Source organism: Trichomycterus rosablanca, chromosome 5 (assembly GCF_030014385.1).
Source record: "Trichomycterus rosablanca isolate fTriRos1 chromosome 5, fTriRos1.hap1, whole genome shotgun sequence".
Taxonomy (NCBI): domain Eukaryota; kingdom Metazoa; phylum Chordata; class Actinopteri; order Siluriformes; family Trichomycteridae; genus Trichomycterus; species Trichomycterus rosablanca.
The window spans coordinates 17,648,572-17,671,750 of NC_085992.1; the positions used below are offsets into that span (position 1 = coordinate 17,648,572).

The window sequence follows — 23,179 nt, forward strand, 5'->3', positions numbered from 1 at the left end:
ATTCACTTGGTTGGGTAGAAAGTTCTAGAATGTCACTTAACTTTGTGGCACGGCTTCCAAATTTCTCATTTGTGATTATGACAGACTGTAGCTAATTTACTTTTCTGTGTCTATAAAATATGGCAAGCCTGACTGCACACACTGGGTGGTTCAGCAGCTTGATGCACTAGTTCACCAGTCAGTTGTGTGTGTTGAGTGTCGGATCAAAGTGGACTGTATGGGAAGTCACCTTTTTTTCTATTTATTAATGCATTTTCTCCCATTTTCTCCCGATTTAGCATAGTCAATCTGTCTTCCTCTGCTGGGGGATCCCTGATTGCATTCGAGGAGGGTATGTAGCTGAATACGTCTCCTCCGACATGTGTGCAGTCCTAGCGGACCCCATCTTTTTGCCCATGCATTCTGCACAGATGCCTCTATCTGCTAACCAGGGTCCTTGCTCAGCGTTTGAAGACCCCACCCACATAGTCCGGTCATCCCGCCCCCTAGCAGACATGGTGGCCAATTAGTGTCTGCTGCAGGCACTGCCAATTATGCCCGCTAGATGGTGCCCAGCCGACCAGTGGCAACGCCAAGTTTCGAACCGAGGAGTTCAGAATCTCGGCGCTAGCGAATTATCCTGCTGGAAGTTACCTTTTTTATTTTTTTATTTTCCCCCCTAATCTAGTCGTGTCCAATTACCCTGATTACCCTGATATAGTCCTCTATACTGATTCAAGCCTTCACCGCTGACTGAGGACGCCTCTCAACTGACATACGCCCTCTCCGGCACGTACAGTCAGTACAGACTGCATTTTTCACCTGCACAAGTCGAGTTCATACACTGACGGGCACTGTGTACGGAGGGCCACACCCTATGCAGCCGCCCAGCCCAGTCGGAAAGGCAGAGCTGAGATTCAATACGATGTATTTGAAACCCCAACTCTGGTGTGCTAGCGTACTTTTTACCGCTGCGCCATCTGAGCGGCCTGGAAGTCACCTTCTTGATGCTGCAACAGTGATTTCTATTGTCCAGTCAAGGCATTGGTAAAGAAACATGGAACAGTGATCTTTTACAAAGTTTGGAACTAAAATTCACACTGTGGTAGCTAATTTACAGTCTAGTACACTTTAGAGGAAAAGGTTCAAGCTTATAAACTGAAATTGATGACTTTTTTTAGATGAAGTGGTATTAGTAGTGTTTCAATTTTAGTTACCTCAAGACTGCTGTGACATATACAGTATGTTCCTTATATGTGTATGTAATTTTTTACTTCAACTGTTGAGTTTGGTTTACTTAATTCATAGGTCCACTAAGGACAGTTTAAAGTAAAAATGCTATTTTAGTCCATCTATATGCGCATATAGTATTTGGAAATGGATATAGATGCGCACAATATAATATTGGATACAATTCAAGCACCAAATGCAACTTTAACCAAGTTATGTACTTCCAGAGGGAGGGATTGGTTTTTATCATTCATTTGCTTGGATATTTAAACATGCCAGATGCAAACATGGACATTCATACTTACATATCACTTTAGTAAGAATCACTGAAAAAAATTTAATCAAACATATACTGGTGCAATGATGCACATCGATTAATGAGAAACATAATGTATCATAAGAATTAAGATCATCAAGAACCCTGAACTTCCACCATTAACTAATTTAAACCTGTTTAAACCAAGCACAAGGAACACAGAAGATGGGAATGGTCGAGCAGCAATTCAGTGAGGTAATAATTCACCCCGTGACCCCTCGCGAGACGCCTAATATTCGATATGTTCATGTGCACTTTGATATTTTGACAGATTTTCAGATTTCCATTAAATGCTAAATCAACCAAAAGAAAGAGAAAGAAAAGAAAAAGAGAAATGGAAGAAGCAAGATGGTGGTGGATAGATCTTCTTCCTGGGTTTTTTGGGAGACTCCACTTCATAGTGGCAGGTTTGCCTTCGCACAGTTTGCCGGTGCGTGGACCTTCAAGGCTGATTGTCGTCTCACTCCTTTTTCAGCTTATCGACACCATCTGAAGAGACAAAATGCACTGAGGTTCTCTCAATGTGAAAGGGAAATATAGTTCACCAAACAAAACATGAACTATCTTGGGTTTATACTGTTTCCAATTAAATAAAACTCAAATTAAATTCAAGAAACACTTTGTGTTTTCCATAGTGTCCCAATTTTTTTTCAGGTTGTATAATGTAGAACTAGTTTTTGTATACACTGATCAGCCATAACATTAAAACCACCTCCTTGTTTCTACACTCTCTGCCCATTTTATCAGCTTCACTTACCATATAGAAGCACTTCACCCTGTTCTTCAATGGTCAGGACCAGGGCCGGCGCTAGGGGGGGGCTGAGCAGGGCATTGCCCCCCCAAATTGTGTCTTTGCCCCCCCAAGCACAATGCAAGCAACGGCTATTTTGAAAATTATCTCTGAACCAATCACAAAAATGCATTTTGTTTTACAGTGTGAAGATATTTCCTTGCTTATTCCTGATTGGCTCTTTGAGTCATATAAAAATCGGCAGACTGCCCCAAACAGTTCAGTTCGGCAGTATATGTTCTGTTAGTGTGAGCGAGAGGCAGGTATACTGGTAAACACTTTTTTTTTACAGAATTAGTATTCTTTTGTTTTCTTTATATTTTAATTTCCCAATAATATAAATATTCTCACTCATTCCTATTTCCACGTTTGAATATTCTCAGTCTGTGTGTAGGTACATTTGTCAGCTTTGACTTAAATTTGTATTAAAGCCTTTCAAGAAATAGAGTTGTTCTATTAGTAATGGCAATTTAATTAAGGGGGCGTATTAAAATGAAATACAATTAGATAATCTTTTTTCTCCATTTACATAATCAACATGTATTTTTTAATCATTGGGTTTTAAGTTTAAGTTCGAAAACATGCATTTTTATTTCTTTACCTCATACATCACTTTAAGCCAGTATCAATAGCTTGGCTGTCATCATTCATGCACAAATCAAGCCTTGAATATATTTCTGGCTTCAAAAACATGACTATCAACATGCCCCCTCATTAGGTTTTACTGCCCCCCCAAGCAAAGCAGTCCAGAACCGGGGCTGGTCAGGACCCCCACAGAGCAGGTATTATTTAGGTGGTGGATCATTCTCAGCACTGCAGTGACAATGACATGGTGGTGGTGTGTTAGTGTGTGTTGTGCTGGTATGAGTGGATCAGACACAGCAGCGCTCTCTCACTGTCCACTCCTACCTAGTTGGTCCACCTTGTAGATGTAAAGTCAGAGACGATCGCTCATCTATTGCTGCTGTTTCAGTTGGTCATCTTCTACACCTTCATCAGTGGTCACAGGACGCTGCCCATGGGGCGCTGTTGGCTGAATATAGTCTTGGTAGGTGGACTATTCTCAGTCCAGCAGTGACAGTGAAGTGTTTAAAAACTCCATCAGCATTGCTGTGTCTTATCCACTCATACCAGCACAACACACACTAACACACCACCACCATGTCAGTGTCACTGCAGTGCTGAGAATGATCCACCACCCAAATAATACCTGCTCTGTAGTGGTCCTGGGATAGTCCTGACCATTGAGGAACAGCATGAAATGGGGCTAACAAAGCATGCAGAGAAACAGATGGACTACAGTCAGTAATTGTAGAACTACAAAGTGCTTCTATATGGTAAGTGGAGCTGATAAAATGGAAAGTGAGTGTAGAAACAATGAGGTGGTTTTAATGTTATGGCTGATCGGTGTATTATGCACAGTGGATAACATTCAAAGCCCTCTAGGCCCTTAGAGATAGCCTAAGGTATTCTAAAACTAATACAATATATTTAATTATTTATTATAATAAGTGATCAGCTCTAATTTTATTTTATCTACTCATAATTTAACAATTAACATTTAAACAAATACAAATCTAAGCAAATAAGTCATTCATATGTGCCTAATTAATTTGTGTTGGAATTTATAGGGTTTCCTTCCGGGAGCTCCGGTTTCCTCCCACATTCCAAAAACATGCAGTCAAGGTTAATTGGAGACACTGAATTGCCCTATAGGTGAATGAGTGTGTATGCGTGTGTCTGTCTGCCCGGAGACGGACTAGCGGCCCGTCCAGGGTGTTACTGTTTGCCTTGCGCCCATTGAAAAGCTGGGATAGGCTCCAGCACCCCCCATGACCTTAACTGGATAAGCGATTAAGAAAGTGATCATCAATGTCAAATTGACCAATCACATTTTCCCTGTAAATGGGTGGGCTTTGTTATTGCAATCCTGTTGCATGGACACGGGTGTAGTATAGAAGTGTTAAAAGAGACAGTTTCCTCATTGAGATGTTTAGCATGCAGACAAATGTAACACAAGTTTGTGTAGAGTGAAGACACACATGGACCATAGTTATGGCTGCACTTTCTGTATGTTCAGTGAACCAAAGGTAACCAAAGACGGTTGCTTTAACCATCCATTCTGTTAGAGAATAAGCGTATAAGAGAACAGAATGAAACAGTGTACTGCAGCTTGTCTGATATTAAACATTTTGCTTAACAAATAAGCTATCCAGACCAGGCGCCTATACGGACAATAATTGGCTAATTTGCGGGTGGGTTTGCTGAAAGGGACTCCTCATAGCTGGTGCAGTGACGACCTCTGCTAGCTGCACTATGGTGCCTGCACAGAGACAGGGGATAATGGGGATCAGTGCGTGACTCTCCGTATGCGATACTGATTTTTATAGGAACCCGCCTTGTGCAGGTAAAAAGAAGCAGTCAGTTACTGAGCACATGTCGGAGGGGGTGTGTGTAAGTCACGGATCTACTCGGTCAAAAATGGATACTTGACAGCTATGATGTTCAGGTGTTCACCCTCTTTTTGCTGGTTGCTGGATGACGTGAATTCTTGTATATACATGTACATAATTCTTGTGTATACTGTAGATAGATAGATAGACAGATGTATACATAGATAGATAGATAGATAGATAGATAGATAGATAGATAGATAGATAGATAGATAGATAGATAGACCAATGTATACATAGATAGATAGATAGATAGACAGACAGATAGATAGATAGATAGACCGATGTATACATAGATAGATAGATAGATAGATAGATAGATAGATAGATAGATAGATAGATAGATAGATAGATAGATACAGTGTATCACAAAAGTGAGTACACCCCTCACATTTCTGCAAATATTTCATTATATCTTTTCATGGGACAACACTATAGACATGAAACTTGGATATAACTTAGAGTAGTCAGTGTACAGCTTGTATAGCAGTGTAGATTTACTGTCTTCTGAAAATAACTCAACACACAGCCATTAATGTCTAAATAGCTGGCAACATAAGTGAGTACACCCCACAGTGAACATGTCCAAATTGTGCCCAAATGTGTCGTTGTCCCTCCCTGGTGTCATGTGTCAAGGTCCCAGGTGTAAATGGGGAGCAGGGCTGTTAAATTTGGTGTTTTGGGTACAATTCTCTCATACTGGCCACTGGATATTCAACATGGCACCTCATGGCAAAGAACTCTCTGAGGATGTGAGAAATAGAATTGTTGCTCTCCACAAAGATGGCCTGGGCTATAAGAAGATTGCTTACACCCTGAAACTGAGCTACAGCATGGTGGCCAAGGTCATACAGCGGTTTTCCAGGACAGGTTCCACTCGGAACAGGCTTCGCCAGGGTCGACCAAAGAAGTTGAGTCCACGTGTTCGGCGTCATATCCAGAGGTTGGCTTTAAAAAATAGACACATGAGTGCTGCCAGCATTGCTGCAGAGGTTGAAGACGTGGGAGGTCAGCCTGTCAGTGCTCAGACCATACGCCGCACACTGCATCAACTCGGTCTGCATGGTCGTCATCCCAGAAGGAAGCTGACGCACAAGAAAGCCCGCAAACAGTTTGCTGAAGACAAGCAGTCCAAGAACATGGATTACTGGAATGCCCTGTGGTCTGACGAGACCAAGATAAACTTGTTTGGCTCAGATGGTGTCCAGCATGTGTGGCGGCGCCCTGGTGAGAAGTACCAAGACAACTGTATCTTGCCTACAGTCAAGCATGGTGGTGGTAGCATCATGGTCTTGGGCTGCATGAGTGTTGCTGGCACTGGGGAGCTGCAGTTCATTGAGGGAAACATGAATTCCAACATGTACTGTGACATTCTGAAACAGAGCATGATCCCCTCCCTTCGAAAACTGGGCCTCATGGCAGTTTTCCAACAGGATAACGACCCCAAACACAACCTCCAAGATGACAACTGCCTTGCTGAGGAAGCTGAAGGTAAAGGTGATGGACTAAACCCAATTGAGCACCTGTGGCGCATCCTCAAGTGGAAGGTGGAGGAGTTCAAGGTGTCTAACATCCACCAGCTCCGTGATGTCATCATGGAGGAGTGGAAGAGGATTCCAGTAGCAACCTGTGCAGCTCTGGTGAATTCCATGCCCAGGAGGGTTAAGGCAGTGCTGGATAATAATGGTGGTCACACAAAATATTGACACTTTGGGCACAATTTGGACATGTTCAATGTGGGGTGTACTCACTTATGTTGCCAGCCATTTAGACATTAATGGCTGTGTGTTGAGTTATTTTCAGAAGACAGTAAATCTACACTGCTATACAAGTTGTACACTGACTACTCTAACTTCTATCCAAGTTTTATTTCTATAGTGTTGTCCCATGAAAAGATATAATAAAATATTTGCAGAAATGTGAGGGGTGTACTCACTTTTGTGATACACTGTAGATAGACAGACAGACAGACAGACAGACAGACAGACAGACAGATAGATAGATAGACCGATGTATACATAGATAGATAGATAGATAGATAGATAGATAGATAGATAGATAGATAGATAGATAGATAGATAGACAAACAGACAGATTTATAGATAGATAGATAGATAGATAGATAGATAGATAGATAGATAGATAGATAGATAGATAGATAGATAGATAGATAGATAGATAGATAGATAGATAGACAATTTTAAACCTTTGAGAGGCTGTGTTTCATCCTGGTTTTCATCCTGATGTTCTGGTGCATCTATAAAAAAGACAGAACAAGAAGAAAAGGAATGAAGAAAATGATGAAAATAAGAATGCTGTATTTAAAACATAGACGTTGTGGAATAACAATATGTGAATAAAGAATGATTTTTTTTATTTAACAGTTCTGTATACACAACAAGTATATAAAGTGCAATATAGATCCCTCCACCCCAAGCCTTCATATAAAATGAAATAATGAATGTCTGAATAAACAGAAGCAAAAGACTCCAATAAATAAACCAGACTCACCGCTTTGCTCTATTAACAGTTTCTATCCACAGCTTACAAACCATTAACCATTTTTATGATATGCAGTAAGGCAAAAAATGGTCCAGATCAGAAGCAAATAATCAACATATGCTTCTCCCACTAAGCTATTGATCAAATTTAAATGCTATGGCTGATATTTTAAATGGATTCTTTGCTTGCCTTCCAACCTGGACCAATTCTTTTTACAGGTTTTTATCAGGCACACTGCTTTCCTTAACTGTAAGTTAGTGAGTGAATGGGGCAGCACAGTGGCTATAAGGGTAGAACCTTTCGCTTCATGGCAGGAAGTTCCTGGATTCGATTCCCAAGTGGAGCGGCCCAGGTCCATTGTGTGTGGCGTTTGCAAGTTTACCCTGTGTCTGAGTTGGTTTCCTTCAGGGCCTCTGGTTTTCTCCCACAGTCCAAAGACATGTAATTGACGATACAGAATTGGCCATAACCCTGATTTGCATACAGCAGCTATTAGTCAGTAAAATGAATCAATGCAGCAACCCACGTTCACTTGGTGTAGGTAAATAAATAAATGAGAGACTGTGTGTTGCCATGTAATCGATTAGTATCCTTTTCAGGACTAAATCCTAAATCCACCACAACACTGACCTGGAATCAAGTTATTTAATTTTCATTCATTTCATTTTTATAATTTAGCAGATGCTTTTATCCAAATCGACTTACACCGATCAGGCATGACATCTCTGCATGCTTTGTTAGCCCCCTTTCATGCTGTTCTTCAATGGTCAGGATCCCCATAGGACAACTACAGAGCAGGTATTATTTGGGTGGTGGATCATTCTCAGCATTGCAGTGACAATGTTATGGTGGTGGTGTGTTAGTGTGTGTTGTGCTGGTATGAGTGGATAAGACACAGCAGTGCTGATGGAGTTTTTAAACATCTCACTGTCCCTGCTGGACTGAGAATAGTCCACCAACCAAAAATGTCCAGCCAACAGTCCTCGTGGGCAGCGTCCTGTGACCACTGATGAAGGTCTAGAAGATGACCAACTCAAAAAGCAGCAATAGATGAGCGATCGTCTCTGACTTTACATCTACAAGGTGGACCAACTAGGTAGGAGTGTCTAATAGAGTGGACAGTGAGTGGTCATGGTATTTAAAAACTCCAGCAGCGCTGCTGTGTCTGATCCACTCATACCAGCACAACACACACTAACACACCACCACCATGTCAGTGTCACTGCAGTGCTGAGAATGATCCACCACCTAAATAATACATACTCTGTGGTGGTCCTGTGGACGGTCCTGACCATTAAAGAACAGGGTGAAAGCAGGCTAAAAAGGTATGTAGAGAAACAGATTGACCACAGTCAGTAATTGTAGAACTACAAAATGCTTCTATGTGGCAAGTGGAGCTGATAAAATGGACAGTGAGTGTAGAAACAAAGGTGGTTTTAATGTTATGGCTGATGGGTGTACAATACTGTGACAGTATATTGTCTAAGCAATTGAGGTTTAAAGACCTTGATCAAGGGCCCAACAGTGGCAACTTGGCAGTGGTGGGGGTTAAACCAGCGACCTTTCCACTAGGCAACAACTGCCCTCAAACCATTCAAACAGTCGTATTACGTTTACAGCATTTAGCAGACACTTTTATCCAAAGCGACTTACAATTATCACTGAATACAATTTGAGCAATTGAAGGTTAAAGGACCCAACAGTGGCAACTTGGTAATGGTGGGGCTTGAACTGCCAACATTAAGATTACTAGTCCAGTACCTGAGCTACCACTGCCCTATGTATAAGTCATAAGTAATCGGTGGTTATATGTCAGCAGCATGGGTGAACAAACCACCCCAGTTTCTTTTGGGTACACTGGTTTTAGTGCCCCCTTCCAAAAAACATGCATTTACTACTCAATCACTCATATTCGTGTACAAATGAGTAAGTGTGTGCTGCAGGGTGTCCTCCAGGCTTGTGCCCTGGACCCTCCACCACCCTGACCTGGACAAAGTGGTTATGAAAAGATGTATTGCCGTCAAAATGTATAATAGCACACTATTATAAGGGTGGCATCAGTAACATAACGGAACATGAAAACTCAAGTTAATTTGGGGTGCTGTGGTTTCTCCCCACCCTCCAATCAGGCAGAAGATGAATTGGCTACTATTAATTGCCCCTAGGCATGAGTGAGTGAGTTAGTGAGTGAATTACTGTATGTGTTGCCATGGATGGACCAAAAGACTAGCATTCTGTCCATGTTCCTTCCCTGTGCCAAGCATTTCCAAATGACCCTGGATCAACCCCAGCCTTGACCAGGCTAAAGCATGTAGTGAAATGAATAAATGAAAGAATGTGTATTACAGTCAAAGGAAATTTAAAACAGCACACTCTGATGAGGGTTGCACAGACAGACAGTTGGTAGAGCTGGTGCCACACAGCAACATGGGTCATGCGGACCTAAGTTTGGTCCCTACCTATGGTAGTATTTATAAAGAAACCTGCAAACCAATCCCTTGTTAATGTGGATTTCTACTGGATACTCTGGCCCAAGGTGTAAAAGAATGTGTGAGTGTTGTGATGTCCTGTGATTGATTGTCCTGTGTGCTTTGTGCCCAGTGTTTCTGGGTAGCATTGAATCCTCTGAGCAGGACCACGATGATGCATTTGTGATGTGCGTGCGTGCACACACACACACAGACACACACACACACTGACCTTCAGGGTTGTTTTCATTGCTGTTTTTTCCATCCTTGTTCTGGGCAACTATAACACAGAGAAACAACACATGAACAACATACAGATGGGTGACCGTGTGAGTTACATTATCCACTAAAACAGCTTCAGTGCTTCAGAATAGAAGTCTCTGCAACAGTACTGATTAGATGGAAGACAAACATATGTCCTTACTGTAAATGGCATTTTGATGATGGTGGTGGAGTGTGCTGTCTAATAAGCGTATTTCATTTTATGGTACACTATGAGGCAATTCATTTTTAATTTGCGAAACCACATTTATTAGTTGTTTCTATTGTCAGGTTACCAGTGCTGTACCTAAGTATTTGTGCTTAATTTGGTTACCGCTCTTGGCCAGGGATCAAACGTACAAGAAATTACTCAACTGTGGAAAGTCATTCACTCTTTTTGCGAATTTTGAAAATGAGCATTAAAAAACCTGGATGGAAAAGCTCAAAATTCGAGTTTTCACGCTTGAACGAGGTGGAAAAGTTAAAATATTGCATCGCCAAAATGCGGGATGAAAAAAGGGGATGGAAACGGGTTTTGCGAATAAACAATGACGTTTCAAGTCACCGTACACCTGTGGTATGTGGTGCGCTGCATAATTACGCTGTGCTATTTCTTCTGCCTCCTGCGCATTTGGTAATACGACAGAATGTTTCATTAGTTTTGATGTTATTGCTTGGCATACAGCGCCACGTCTCGCCCACTACCCTGTGCTCCGCACAAGTGGCCAGCTTGTACAAGGCAATAGCGATCCTCTTTTCAGTTGGCACGGGTGGCCGGTGACTGTAAACATTTGGCTCTACAGATGACCCGATCATGGTGCATAGCTTATCAAAGGCTGATTTTGACATTCTGAAATTCTTGATCCAAAGCTCGTCTGAAAAATGGTTCTGCACAATGTGCTCCCAAAATTGTTTAGTACGTTTATTCTCAGATGCGAGGTGAACGTCGCCGTGGCACGGAGATTTGAGCCCACATTAGAGGGGCCATTGCTCATTCTGCCCGACGTCTCTTGCTGCAAACAACATAACCATAAAAAGATGGCAAATGGTTGTAAATATAATTCTACTTAAAGCAAAAACCGAATTAAATCTCTCCATCTTGCTCATTTCTCTGCAGCGCGTTGACACGTCATGTAAAGTTTTTTTTTTTCTGCCGATATTTAGTATATTTCGCATTACACTTGCGAAACGTTTGGATGGAAACCCGGTTTCTTATTGCAATAGAAATCATATTAATCAGGTAAGTATTTAAGTATGTTAAGTATGTGAGTATGTTTGTACTGATTTTCAAAGACCCTTTTTACAAATGGAACAAGTGGACCAGACAAAAACAAAACAAAATCCCCCTTAGAGCATTACAGACCGACTCACTGTAGGGTTCAGTGCGATTTTTTGGTGTGTAACAGATGCCATTTGTTAATATGATGGATAACTGATATGGCTTTTTATCCATTTCTTACTAGTCAGACTATCAACTGTGCTTTTTTCTAAAGAGGGTTAATGGGAGATGGGAATATGCAAGTTGCTTATTAGTATTGTGTATTATACTAGTCTGAAAGCATCAGCACTTGTTAGGCTTCTTCTTAAATTAATTCAGGTTTTTAAAGCAATTTTTGTATGGGAAATACAACCTGTGTGTGTGTGTGTGTATATATATATACTGTATATATATATATATATATATATATATATACAGTATATATACTGTATATATATATACAGTACAGGCCAAAAGTTTGGACACACCAGCCAAAAGTTTGGACACACCTTCTCTTCAATGTTTTTTCTTGATTATTTTTATTTTCTACATTGTAGATTAATACTGAAGACATCCAAACTATGAAGAATTATGTAGTGAACCAAAAAGTGTTAAACAAACCAGAATATGTTTTATATTTTACCAACTCTACCTCTGCACAACCCAACTGATGGTCTCAAACACATTAAAAAAGCAACAAATTCCAAAAATTCACTCTAGACAAGGCACAAACATTCATTGAAAACCATTCCAGGTGGAAACCTAATAAAGCTGGTTGAGAAAATTTCAAAGAGTGTGCAAATCTGTCATTAAAGCAAAAGATGGCTACTTTGAAGAATCTAAAATATAAAACATATTCTGGTTTGTTTAACACTTTTTTGTTTACTACATAATTCCATATGTGTTCCTTCATAGTTTGGATGTCTTTAGTATTAATCTACAATGTAGAAAATTTAAAAACATTAAGAGAAACCACAGGAATGAGAAGGTGTGTCCAAACTTTTGGCCTGTACTGTATGTATATATATATACATACATATATAGTATATATACAGTGTATCACAAAAGTGAGTACACCCCTCACATTTCTGCAAATATTTCATTATATCTTTTCATGGGACAACACTATAGACATGAAACTTGGATATAACTTAGAGTAGTCAGTGTACAGCTTGTATAGCAGTGTAGATTTACTGTCTTCTGAAAATAACTCAACACACAGCCATTAATGTCTAAATGGCTGGCAACATAAGTGAATACACCCCACAGTGAACATGTCCAAATTGTGCCCAAAGTGTCAATATTTTGTGTGACCACCATTATTATCCAGCACTGCCTTAACCCTCCTGGGCATGGAATTCACCAGAGCTGCACAGGTTGCTACTGGAATCCTCTTCCACTCCTCCATGATGACATCACGGAGCTGGTGGATGTTAGACACCTTGAACTCCTCCACCTTCCACTTGAGGATGCGCCACAGGTGCTCAATTGGGTTTAGTCCATCACCTTTACCTTCAGCTTCCTCAGCAAGGCAGTTGTCATCTTGGAGGTTGTGTTTGGGGTCGTTATCCTGTTGGAAAACTGCCATGAGGCCCAGTTTTCGAAGGGAGGGGATCATGCTCTGTTTCAGAATGTCACAGTACATGTTGTAATTCATGTTTCCCTCAATGAACTGCAGCTCCCCAGTGCCAGCAACACTCATGCAGCCCAAGACCATGATGCTACCACCACCATGCTTGACTGTAGGGAAGATACAGTTGTCTTGGTACTTCTCACCAGGGCGCCGCCACACATGCTGGACACCATCTGAGCCAAACAAGTTTATCTTGGCCTCGTCAGACCACAGGGCATTCCAGTAATCCATGTTCTTGGACTGCTTGTCTTCAGCGAACTGTTTGCGGGCTTTCTTGTGCGTCAGCTTCCTTCTGGGATGACGACCATGCAGACCAAGTTGATGCAGTGTGCGGCGTATGGTCTGAGCACTGACAGGCTGACCTCCCACGTCTTCAACCTCTGCAGCAATGCTGGCAGCACTCATGTGTCTATTTTTTAAAGCCAACCTCTGGATATGACGCCGAACACATGGACTCAACTTCTTTGGTCGACCCTGGCGAAGCCTGTTCCGAGTGGAACCTGTCCTGGAAAACCGCTGTATGACCTTGGCCACCATGCTGTAGCTCAGTTTCAGGGTGTTAGCAATCTTCTTATAGCCCAGGCCATCTTTGTGGAGAGCAACAATTCTATTTCTCACATCCTCAGAGAGTTCTTTGCCATGAGGTGCCATGTTGAATATCCAGTGGCCAGTATGAGAGAATTGTACCCAAAACACCAAATTTAACAGCCCTGCTCCCCATTTACACCTGGGACCTTGACACATGACACCAGGGAGGGACAACGACACATTTGGGCACAATTTGGACATGTTCACTGTGGGGTGTACTCACTTATGTTGCCAGCTATTTAGACATTAATGGCTGTGTGTTGAGTTATTTTCAGAAGAGAGTAAATCTACACTGCTATACAAGCTGTACACTGACTACTCTAAGTTATATCCAAGTTTCATGTCTATAGTGTTGTCCCATGAAAAGATATAATGAAATATTTGCAGAAATGTGAGGGGTGTACTCACTTTTGTGATACACTGTATATATATATATATATATATATATATATATATATATATATATATATACACACACACACACACACACACACACACACACACATATATATAGGATTTGGAGTCTGTGCATACAAATACTCCGTTTGCTGCCGTACACTCCTGGCATATTTGACGTCCAGTAGTAAAGCATAGCCCTTGGCTGTAAATAACTCGGTGTGCCTCGGGAGAGTTACTTCTTTAGTCTGTCTTTAGATCTACCATAGTAGCTGACACTTCATTGCCTGATTTGGATCTGTCAGTAGAGATTAAGGAATGCCTGGGAAACCTCTCCTTGATGTCAGTAAACTTTTTCCTAAGTTCTCAAGGTGGTTTGATGTTGGGGTACACAGTATGTACCTTATTGAATCTACTGTAGGTCTAAGTCTACTTTCTTCAGGTGTGGCTGTACACATAGTCTGAATGGCTGGATATAATTCGGCTTGGATTCATACAGGGGAAGGTGTGGTGAGGAGAAGACTGGGGCATTTGCAGCATTATGACAATTGGCTTTGAATTTAACTGCATACTGCATGGCCAGTTTTAGCCATCTAAGGTTCACCGCCTTTTACGTACATGCTTTGTACAGGACCATGTTAACCACACAGTTTATCTTTAGGCTAAATAGGGTGACTATTACAGGTGCGCTTGAGCCCAGAAAAGTCAGCAGCCTTATCGGACTTTGTTGACATAAGGCTTTCACTGGTTATTTGTATTATGAATACCTACCTGCTTGTTAAAGTAGGCTTAAACCTATGTGGCGATATCCATCACAGAAGCAAAGCAATTTTAGTACAGAACTTTCTGATGTATTGAAGGTCAAGGCTGTTTAGTAGTGGTTTTCAGTTGTGCCTATTACACAAATATTTCTCCAGATTTCCTTCTGATGATTATGTGCACTGTAGAGGGTAAAACACAATTTCTTTTTTTTTAAATATTTTGTTTATGCATTTTCTCCCCTTTTTCTCCCTTTTAGCGTGTCCAATTGCCCCATTGCGTCATGCTTCCTCTCCACCAATGCCGATCCCTGCTCTGATTGAGGAGATTGAGAGAAGCTAACCCATGCCCCCTCCGACATGTACATTTTGTCACCTACACTTTGACGAGTGCAATGCGGATCAGCACTGCGTACGGAGAGACACACCCTGACAGCACTCCTTTCCCGTCTCTGTGCAGGCACCATCAATCAGCCAGCAGTGGTCGTAATTGCATTAGTTATGAAAGAGTCCCTATCCGGCTTTAATATCCCACCCCTATCTGAACAACAGGCCAATAGTTGTTCATGTGGCTGCTCAGCCCAGCCGGCAGGCAGAACTGAGACTCAATACGATGTATTCGAGAACCCAGCTCTGGTGATCCAGCATGTGTTTTTACCGCTGCGGCCTCTCTTCGCAATGAGAAATGTTATTTGTAAACTGTTGGTTGATGTTTTTTTGTTGAGTGGCAAACCTTGACCCATCTTTGCACATAAAAGACATGTCCCTTTAGGAAAGCTCCACTTAAATCCAAGTAAAATTGTAAACCTTGTTTAAGACCTTTTTAAAACAGTCCACAAAATTCTTTCCTTTATTTGCCTCTTTTCCAACATTATTTTGAAAACCCTTACAGTGAGGAAGCATTGACATCATTTACTGCAACAAGCCTGGTCCTTACTAGTCTAAAGAACAGCATGTGGTGTTTCTTTACTTAGTTGAACCTCAGTTATGTATGTAACCTCTCAATATAACCCATCATGGTTACATAAAATGAGAACCTTTTATATTTAACTGTTTTTAAATTTTTCCCTGACTTATAACATACTGGACATCTGCCAGCCAGTAAAACATAACTTTATTTACGGACATGACGTAAAGCATTTTTTTTTGTTTGAGATTGGCACATGCCTCCTGCAGAGTTAAGAAACACAGCTCCACTTTCCAGTACAGATCACACCAGGGTGGATAAAAAGGTCAGCAGTTATACATTTAAGAGCACTATGAGAAGTAAAAGCAGCATTGAAGTAAATGTCACCATAGTCAGCGTCAAGTAAAGCGATTTTTCATGCCTCCCAAAAGGAAACCTGGTCCTGTTTCTGCAAAAGAATGATATAATTCCTTATATTCCCGGTTTTAATTTAATTATTATTATATTATACCTTAGGAAATAATATGATCCAACTATTATTGAGTGTTACTTTAATATAAAGGTAAATACATATATCCAATTTTTTCCCCAATTTTCTCCCCTAATCTAGTCGTATCCAATTACCCTGATTGCATTACACTTCACCTCTACCAATACAACCCTCCACTGCTAACTGAGGAGCGTTGCAACTAACACACACTCCCTCCGACACGTGTGCAGTACCAACTGCATCTTTTCACCTGCACGAGGCGAGTTCATATGCGGATCAGCCTTGTGCATGGAGAGCCACACCCTGATCAGCATTATTCCTCAACTCTGTGCAGACACCATCAATCAGTCAGCAGAGTTCGTAATTGCACCATTTATGAGGAATCCGGTCCAGCTCATCCCACCCTGTGTACAAAAGCCAATCGTTGTTCATGTAGCCTCCCAGCCCAGCCAGATGGCAGAGCTGCGATTTGATACGATATATTCAAAATTCCAGCTCTGATGTGCTAGTGTATTTTACTGCTGCACCACCTGAGCGGCAGGTAAAAACATATTTAAACATGGAATGATCTTCAGATTTCACCTGGGAAGTCAGTTTTCCTACAGTTATAACAAAGCAACTCTAATGCAGTGGTGCTTAAACAAATTAACGTACAGGTAATGCACACTGATCCACAAGTTGCCAGTTACGATCCATAGTCTGTAAGTACTAATTTGAAGCTGGCTAGTAATGATCCACATCTTGTCAATACTCATTCACAGCAGGTCAAATATAATCGACAAGAAAAAAATTCCAATGTTTTTACTGGCCAACTGAATTGCATTTTGTAAATTTGTAAGAATTTAATGCCTGTACACATGCAGAATGAGTTTGGATTGTCTTGCTGAAATAACCATAGACTTGTGCTTATGAAGTCTCCTGATTAACCCATATTTTAACATACGTCAACATCACGTTATACACCGATCAGCCTTAACATTAAAACCACCTCCTTGTTTCTACACTCACTGTCCATTTTATCAGCTCCACTTACCACATAGAAGCACTTTGTAGTTCTACAATTACTGACTGTAGTCCATCTGTTTTTCTGCATGCTTTGTTAGCCCCCTTTCATGCTGTTCTTCAATGGTCAGGACTTTCCCAGGACCACCACAGAGCAGGTATTTTTTGGGTGGTGGATCATTCTCAGCACTGCAGTGACACTGACATGGTGGAGGTGTGTTAATGAGACACAGCAGCACTGCTTTTTAAACACCTCACTGTCACTGCTGGACTGAGAATAGTCCACCTACCAAAAATATCCAGCCAACAGCGCCCCGTGGGCAGCGTCCTGTGACCACTGATGAAGGTCTAGAAGATGACCAACTCAAAGAGCAGCAATAGATGAGCGATCGTCTCTGACTTTACGTCTAAAATGTGTACCAACTAGGTAGGAGTGTCTAATAGAGTGGACAGTGAGTGGACACTGTATTTAAAAACTCCAGCAGCACTGCTGTGTCTTATCCACTCATACCAGCACAACACACACTAACACACCACTACCATGTCAGTGTCACTGCAGTGCTGCACCTAAATAATACCTGCTCTGTAGTGGTCCTGTGGGGGTCCTGACCATTGAAGAACAGGGTGAAAGCAGGCTAAAAAAAAACATGTAGAGAAACAGATGGACTACAGTCAGTAATTGTAGAACTACAAAGTGCTTCTATATGGTAAGTGAAGCTGATAAAATGGACAATGAGTGTAGAAACCAGGAGGTGGTTTTAATGTTTTTCATAAAAACTGAACAAAAAATGCACATTGTTTATATTATTCTATTGACCAGTAATATGCCAATGTAAAAAAAATCCACAGCTGATCTACCGCTGATATTCTCAAGCTTTCTTTGTCAAAAATATACATACACAATGACTATACGTACATTAAGAAGCAGGTTTAAACAGTTATTCAACTGTTCGGCATTGTAATTTGTTATTACATTATTTACGTGACAATCATTACAGTGGTTGTGTTGGTTGTATCGGGGGGAACAGCTGAGATATATATTGTTTTTCTATTTATTTAAGCATTTTCAATAGTTATTTGATACCAGTTACTTCTGAGGTACTACTGCTGGTCCTATTGCAAGAGGACAGTGATGACCACAGTAGCCTTATTAAGCAAAATGAGGCCCCTATGTTGGAATTCAACCAACACTGTAATGGAATGGCTGCAATAAATGTAAAGATGCGATTTAAATAATCACAATAATAGTCTTTATCTTTGTGGCAACAGTTTGGGGATGTGGTGCACAATGTGTGGTCCATAAAGACATGGTTTAACTAGTTTGGTGTGGAGAAACAAACCTCACAAACTTGGTGTACATATTTTTGGCATACTTAATTCACAGTTAATTCTCTACTTAATTAATTTAGGTACATTTAAACCTCCTGCAGTCCATTCCATGGAACAGTTGGTTGGTTTTCACTAACGAATCATGAGTACTTGGCTTCAATTAGTTGGCCTTTTGCTTTACTTACTCTGCTGGCTTGTAATAAAATGCACTTTGTAATAATGAGAGTTTGAAAGCTCGTTAAAGCCTTTTTAATGGGACTGGTACTTTTCCAGTCATTTCAGGGCACTTCTTTCAGCACAGTGGGTGGGTGGCAGGGGGACATAAGTCATATTCATACTCAGACAAGCAGAAAATTAGATCTGCCTTCTTTCATTTGTTCAGGAGATAGTGGGAGCTACAGGATGTATTGTTAGTCAGCATAAATTGACTGCATGGCACAAATAATGGGCAGACGTGTCAGATGAGAGTCAACACGCTCGTTTTTAGGGTCATGCTTAATGATGCTAATTCAGGTGGGTGGATATGATTCAAGAATTTATGTGTGAACATTCAGGAGCCACTCAGCTTTGATGTTCTGTCTTTTAACTCATGAATCAGTTCTATGGTTGTGCTTCATGACTTTGCCACTAGAATCAATCCGATATACAACATACAAACAAATTGTCTGTCCCTGAAGCTCAAAAAGTTTTTGGACCCTTTTATACTGCTGAATGTGCATACACACTCAACACACCCTTTAATACAATGTCATTTTAGGACAATATACAGTGGACCCTTGAGTTACGAACGGTTAACCATATGAACATTTCGGGTTACAAACAATCTTTTTCAACTTAACGTACGAACGAATTTCGGATTACAAAAAAGTTCACTCTTACAGTCTCTCTCTCTCTCTCTATATATACAGTATATATATACTGTATATATATATATATACAGTGTATCACAAAAGTGAGTACACCCCTCACATTTCTGCAAATATTTTATTATATCTTTTCATGGGACAACACTATAGAAATAAAACTTGGATATAACTTAGAGTAGTCAGTGTACAGCTTGTATAGCAGTGTAGATTTACTGTCTTCTGAAAATAACTCAACACACAGCCATTAATGTCTAAATGGCTGGCAACATAAGTGAGTACACCCCACAGTGAACATGTCCAAATTGTGCCCAAAGTGTCAATATTCTGTGTGACCACCATTATTATCCAGCACTGCCTTAACCCTCCTGGGCATGGAATTCACCAGAGCTGCACAGGTTGCTACTGGAATCCTCTTCCACTCCTCCATGATGACATCACGGAGCTGGTGGATGTTAGACACCTTGAACTCCTCCACCTTCCACTTGAGGATGCGCCACAGGTGCTCAATTGGGTTTAGTCCATCACCTTTACCTTCAGCTTCCTCAGCAAGGCAGTTGTCATCTTGGAGGTTGTGTTTGGGGTTGTTATTGTGTTGGAAAACTGCCATGAGGCCCAGTTTTCGAAGGGAGGGGATCATGCTCTGTTTCAGAATGTCACAGTACATGTTGAAATTCATGTTTCCCTCAATGAACTGCAGCTCCCCAGTGCCAGCAACACTCATGCAGCCCAAGACCATGATGCTACCACCACCATGCTTGACTGTAGGCAAGATACAGTTGTCTTGGTACTTCTCACCAGGGCGCCGCCACACATGCTGGACACCATCTGAGCCAAACAAGTTTATCTTGGTCTCGTCAGACCACAGGGCATTCCAGTAATCCATGTTCTTGGACTGCTTGTCTTCAGCAAACTGTTTGCGGGCTTTCTTGTGCGTCAGCTTCCTTCTGGGATGACGACCATGCAGACCGAGTTGATGCAGTGTGCGGCGTATGGTCTGAGCACTGACAGGCTGACCTCCCACGTCTTCAACCTCTGCAGCAATGCTGGCAGCACTCATGTGTCTATTTTTTAAAGCCAACCTCTGGATATGACGCCGAACACGTGGACTCAACTTCTTTGGTCGACCCTGGCGAAGCCTGTTCCGAGTGGAACCTGTCCTGGAAAACCGCTGTATGACCTTGGCCACCATGCTGTAGCTCAGTTTCTGGGTGTTAGCAATCTTCTTATAGCCCAGGCCATCTTTGTGGAGAGCAACAATTCTATTTCTCACATCCTCAGAGAGTTCTTTGCCATGAGGTGCCATGTTGAATATCCAGTGGCCAGTATGAGAGAATTGTACCCAAAACACCAAATTTAACAGCCCTGCTCCCCATTTACACCTGGGACCTTGACACATAACACCAGGGAGGGACAACGACACATTTGGGCACAATTTGGACATGTTCACTGTGGGGTGTACTCACTTATGTTGCCAGCTATTTAGACATTAATGGCTGTGTGTTGAGTTATTTTCACAAGACAGTAAATCTACACTGCTATACAAGTTGTACACTGACTACTCTAAGTTATATCCAAGTTTTATTTCTATAGTGTTGTCCCATGAAAAGATATAATGAAATATTTGCAGAAATGTGAGGGGTGTACTCACTTTTGTGATACACTGTATATATATATATATACACACAGTGAGCAAACATTCGGATAGCGGACGGTGTTTATCCGGTGTTTTCATTATATTTTGTAAAATTCAATATTAAAATGTCCCCAAACAAGCTGCAGGAAGCGCAGTGAGAAAATGAACAAATCTATTACATTTGTTGTTGTATAATTACTCCTGCCAGTAACTGTCACGGTGTATCAGACAGCGGGGACAGTTAGTGAGAGAGAAGAAGGAAGTCGCTGAGTAAAATATTCTTTCTTTTGTGCAATTACACCTACAAAATACAAAATTGAAATAAAGAAGGAAATAATAGAGAAATGTATAATAGAGTGCTGTATGGTACAGCACACGTACTGTACTGAATGTGTGTTTTTTATGCACAGTACTACTGTGAATTGTTGTTTATTATTGTTTATTACAGTAATGTCTTTTCTATAATTTAAGATTAAGGGAAAATATACTTGTATTTATAACAAAAAAGACCATTTAGACATTAGAAAGGTTAGGTAAGGGGGTGGTTTGGGAGGTCTGGCACAGATTAATTCTATTTACATTATTTCTTATGGGAAAAAGAGGTTTAACTAACGAACATTTTGACTTAAGAACAGTCCTTCGGAACCAATTAAATTCGTAAGTCAAGGGTCTACTGTATTATGAAATGATTAAAAATGTTAATCAAATGCAATGCTAATAGAACTAAAAAGTTTTGAATGGCGTCACTGATGCATTATATTGTAACAGTATAACAGAAAAAAACTGCAAAAGAAAGTGTGCTTCACCTCCCAAGTGCTCTTTTTCAACCCTAAATCTTTTCTAAAAGTTTGGACAGTATAGAAATGCTAATTAAAAACCCTGCAGTGTTTCTTACATTTGACTCTTATTTAATTGCAGACAGTAACCCAAGATATTTCATTTTTTGTCTGGTCAACTTTATTTAATTTGTTAATATCCATTTATTCCTGCGTTTCAGGACCGGGGCAACGTAGGGCTAGTATTTATAATTAGGTATAAAAAATCTTAATAATTATTTGATTTCAAACAGGTGATTGTAATCATGATTTGAAATAAAAGCAGTATTAATGAAAAGCTGAGTCTTTGAGGAGCAAAGCTGGGCGGAGGATTGCCAATTTGTCAACAAGTACATGCACATAAAACCTTACTGTGCAAAAAAGAAACCTTATGTTAACCATTTTCTGAAGTGGCGTTAAGTTCTCTGGGTTCAAAGGCATCTGGGATGGACCATCACACAGTGGAAACATGTATTCTGATCAGATGATCCATGATGAAATGGGTCTGTCCTGGTATGGGGCTGTGTCAGTGCCCATGGCAAAGGTAATTTACATTTCTGTGATGGCAGCATTAATGCAGAAAAGTACATTGAGATCTTAGAGCAGCATTTTGATGATTTAAGACGACATCTTTTCCATAGATTTCCCCCATGTATTCAATGCATCTTTTAACAAGACAATACAAAACCACATGCTGCACAAAGACATGGCTGTGAAACAAGAGAGTACGGGTACTGGACTGTCCTGCCTGCAGTCCTGACCTGTCCTCAATAGAGAATGTGTGGAGAATTTTGAAACAAACAACAACAACAAGCAACAACAAAAACCCTGTACTGTTGCAGACTTTAAGATGTGTTTGCAGGAAGAATGTGACAAAATGACACCTTAAACACTTCATCGCTTGGTATCCTTAGTGCCAAAATGTCTGTAAAGTGTTGTGAGAAGGAATGGCAACATTACAAAGTAGTAAATAGCTTTTTTGGAATGTGTTTTAGGCCTGAAATGCAGGAATGGATGTTTATTAATAAATGAAATGAAGTTGACCAGACAAAACATGAAATATTTTAGGTTTACACTATCTGCAATGAAATTAAAGTCAAAGCAAATGTAAGAAACTCTGTGTTTTGTTTTTATTATTTGCATTTTCCATGCTGTCCCAACTTTTTCTGATTTGGGGTTGTACTTCAAAGTAGTTTCCAGAACAGTAGAGCCTGTTGGTTTTGCTCTAACAAGCTCAGGTGGTCATATACTTTTGGCCATATAGCGTTAATGATATGACAAGTCTATGTGAATGTTTTATTTCCTGGAATGACAGGGTACTTTGTTCCCATGCAAGCCAGATAGCAAAATGTCCAAATGGCTAATTAACATAAGTGTTGTAATCTCTGGTGTAAACTGCCTTTAAGCATTATGATGTAATAAAGCTGATCCATATTCAGATCATGATCAAAGGTCTATTTCCATCTTCAAATGAGCCACTCCAGAACAAAGCCCACCTGAAGCTA

General features: G+C 40.7%; 1 protein-coding gene across 4 annotated transcripts in view; it reads right to left on the reverse strand.

Moving 5' to 3' along the window:
• Window positions 1-1,643: 1,643 nt before the first annotated feature.
• macrod2 (mono-ADP ribosylhydrolase 2) overlaps window positions 1,644-23,179 on the reverse strand; it is a 1,284,034-nt gene continuing 1,262,498 nt past the window's right edge. For 3 of the 4 annotated variants that reach the window (XM_062994956.1, XM_062994957.1, XM_062994955.1), the window contains exons 17-19: window positions 9,971-10,018; window positions 6,975-7,025; window positions 1,644-2,014 (exon numbers count right to left, since the gene is read on the reverse strand). In XM_062994956.1, coding sequence (XP_062851026.1) covers window positions 1,986-2,014; window positions 6,975-7,025; window positions 9,971-10,018 — 128 coding nt within the window. In that variant the 3' untranslated portion in view covers window positions 1,644-1,985. The remainder of the gene's footprint in view (window positions 2,015-6,974; window positions 7,026-9,970; window positions 10,019-23,179) is intronic. The other variant, XM_062994958.1, reaches the window with a different exon arrangement.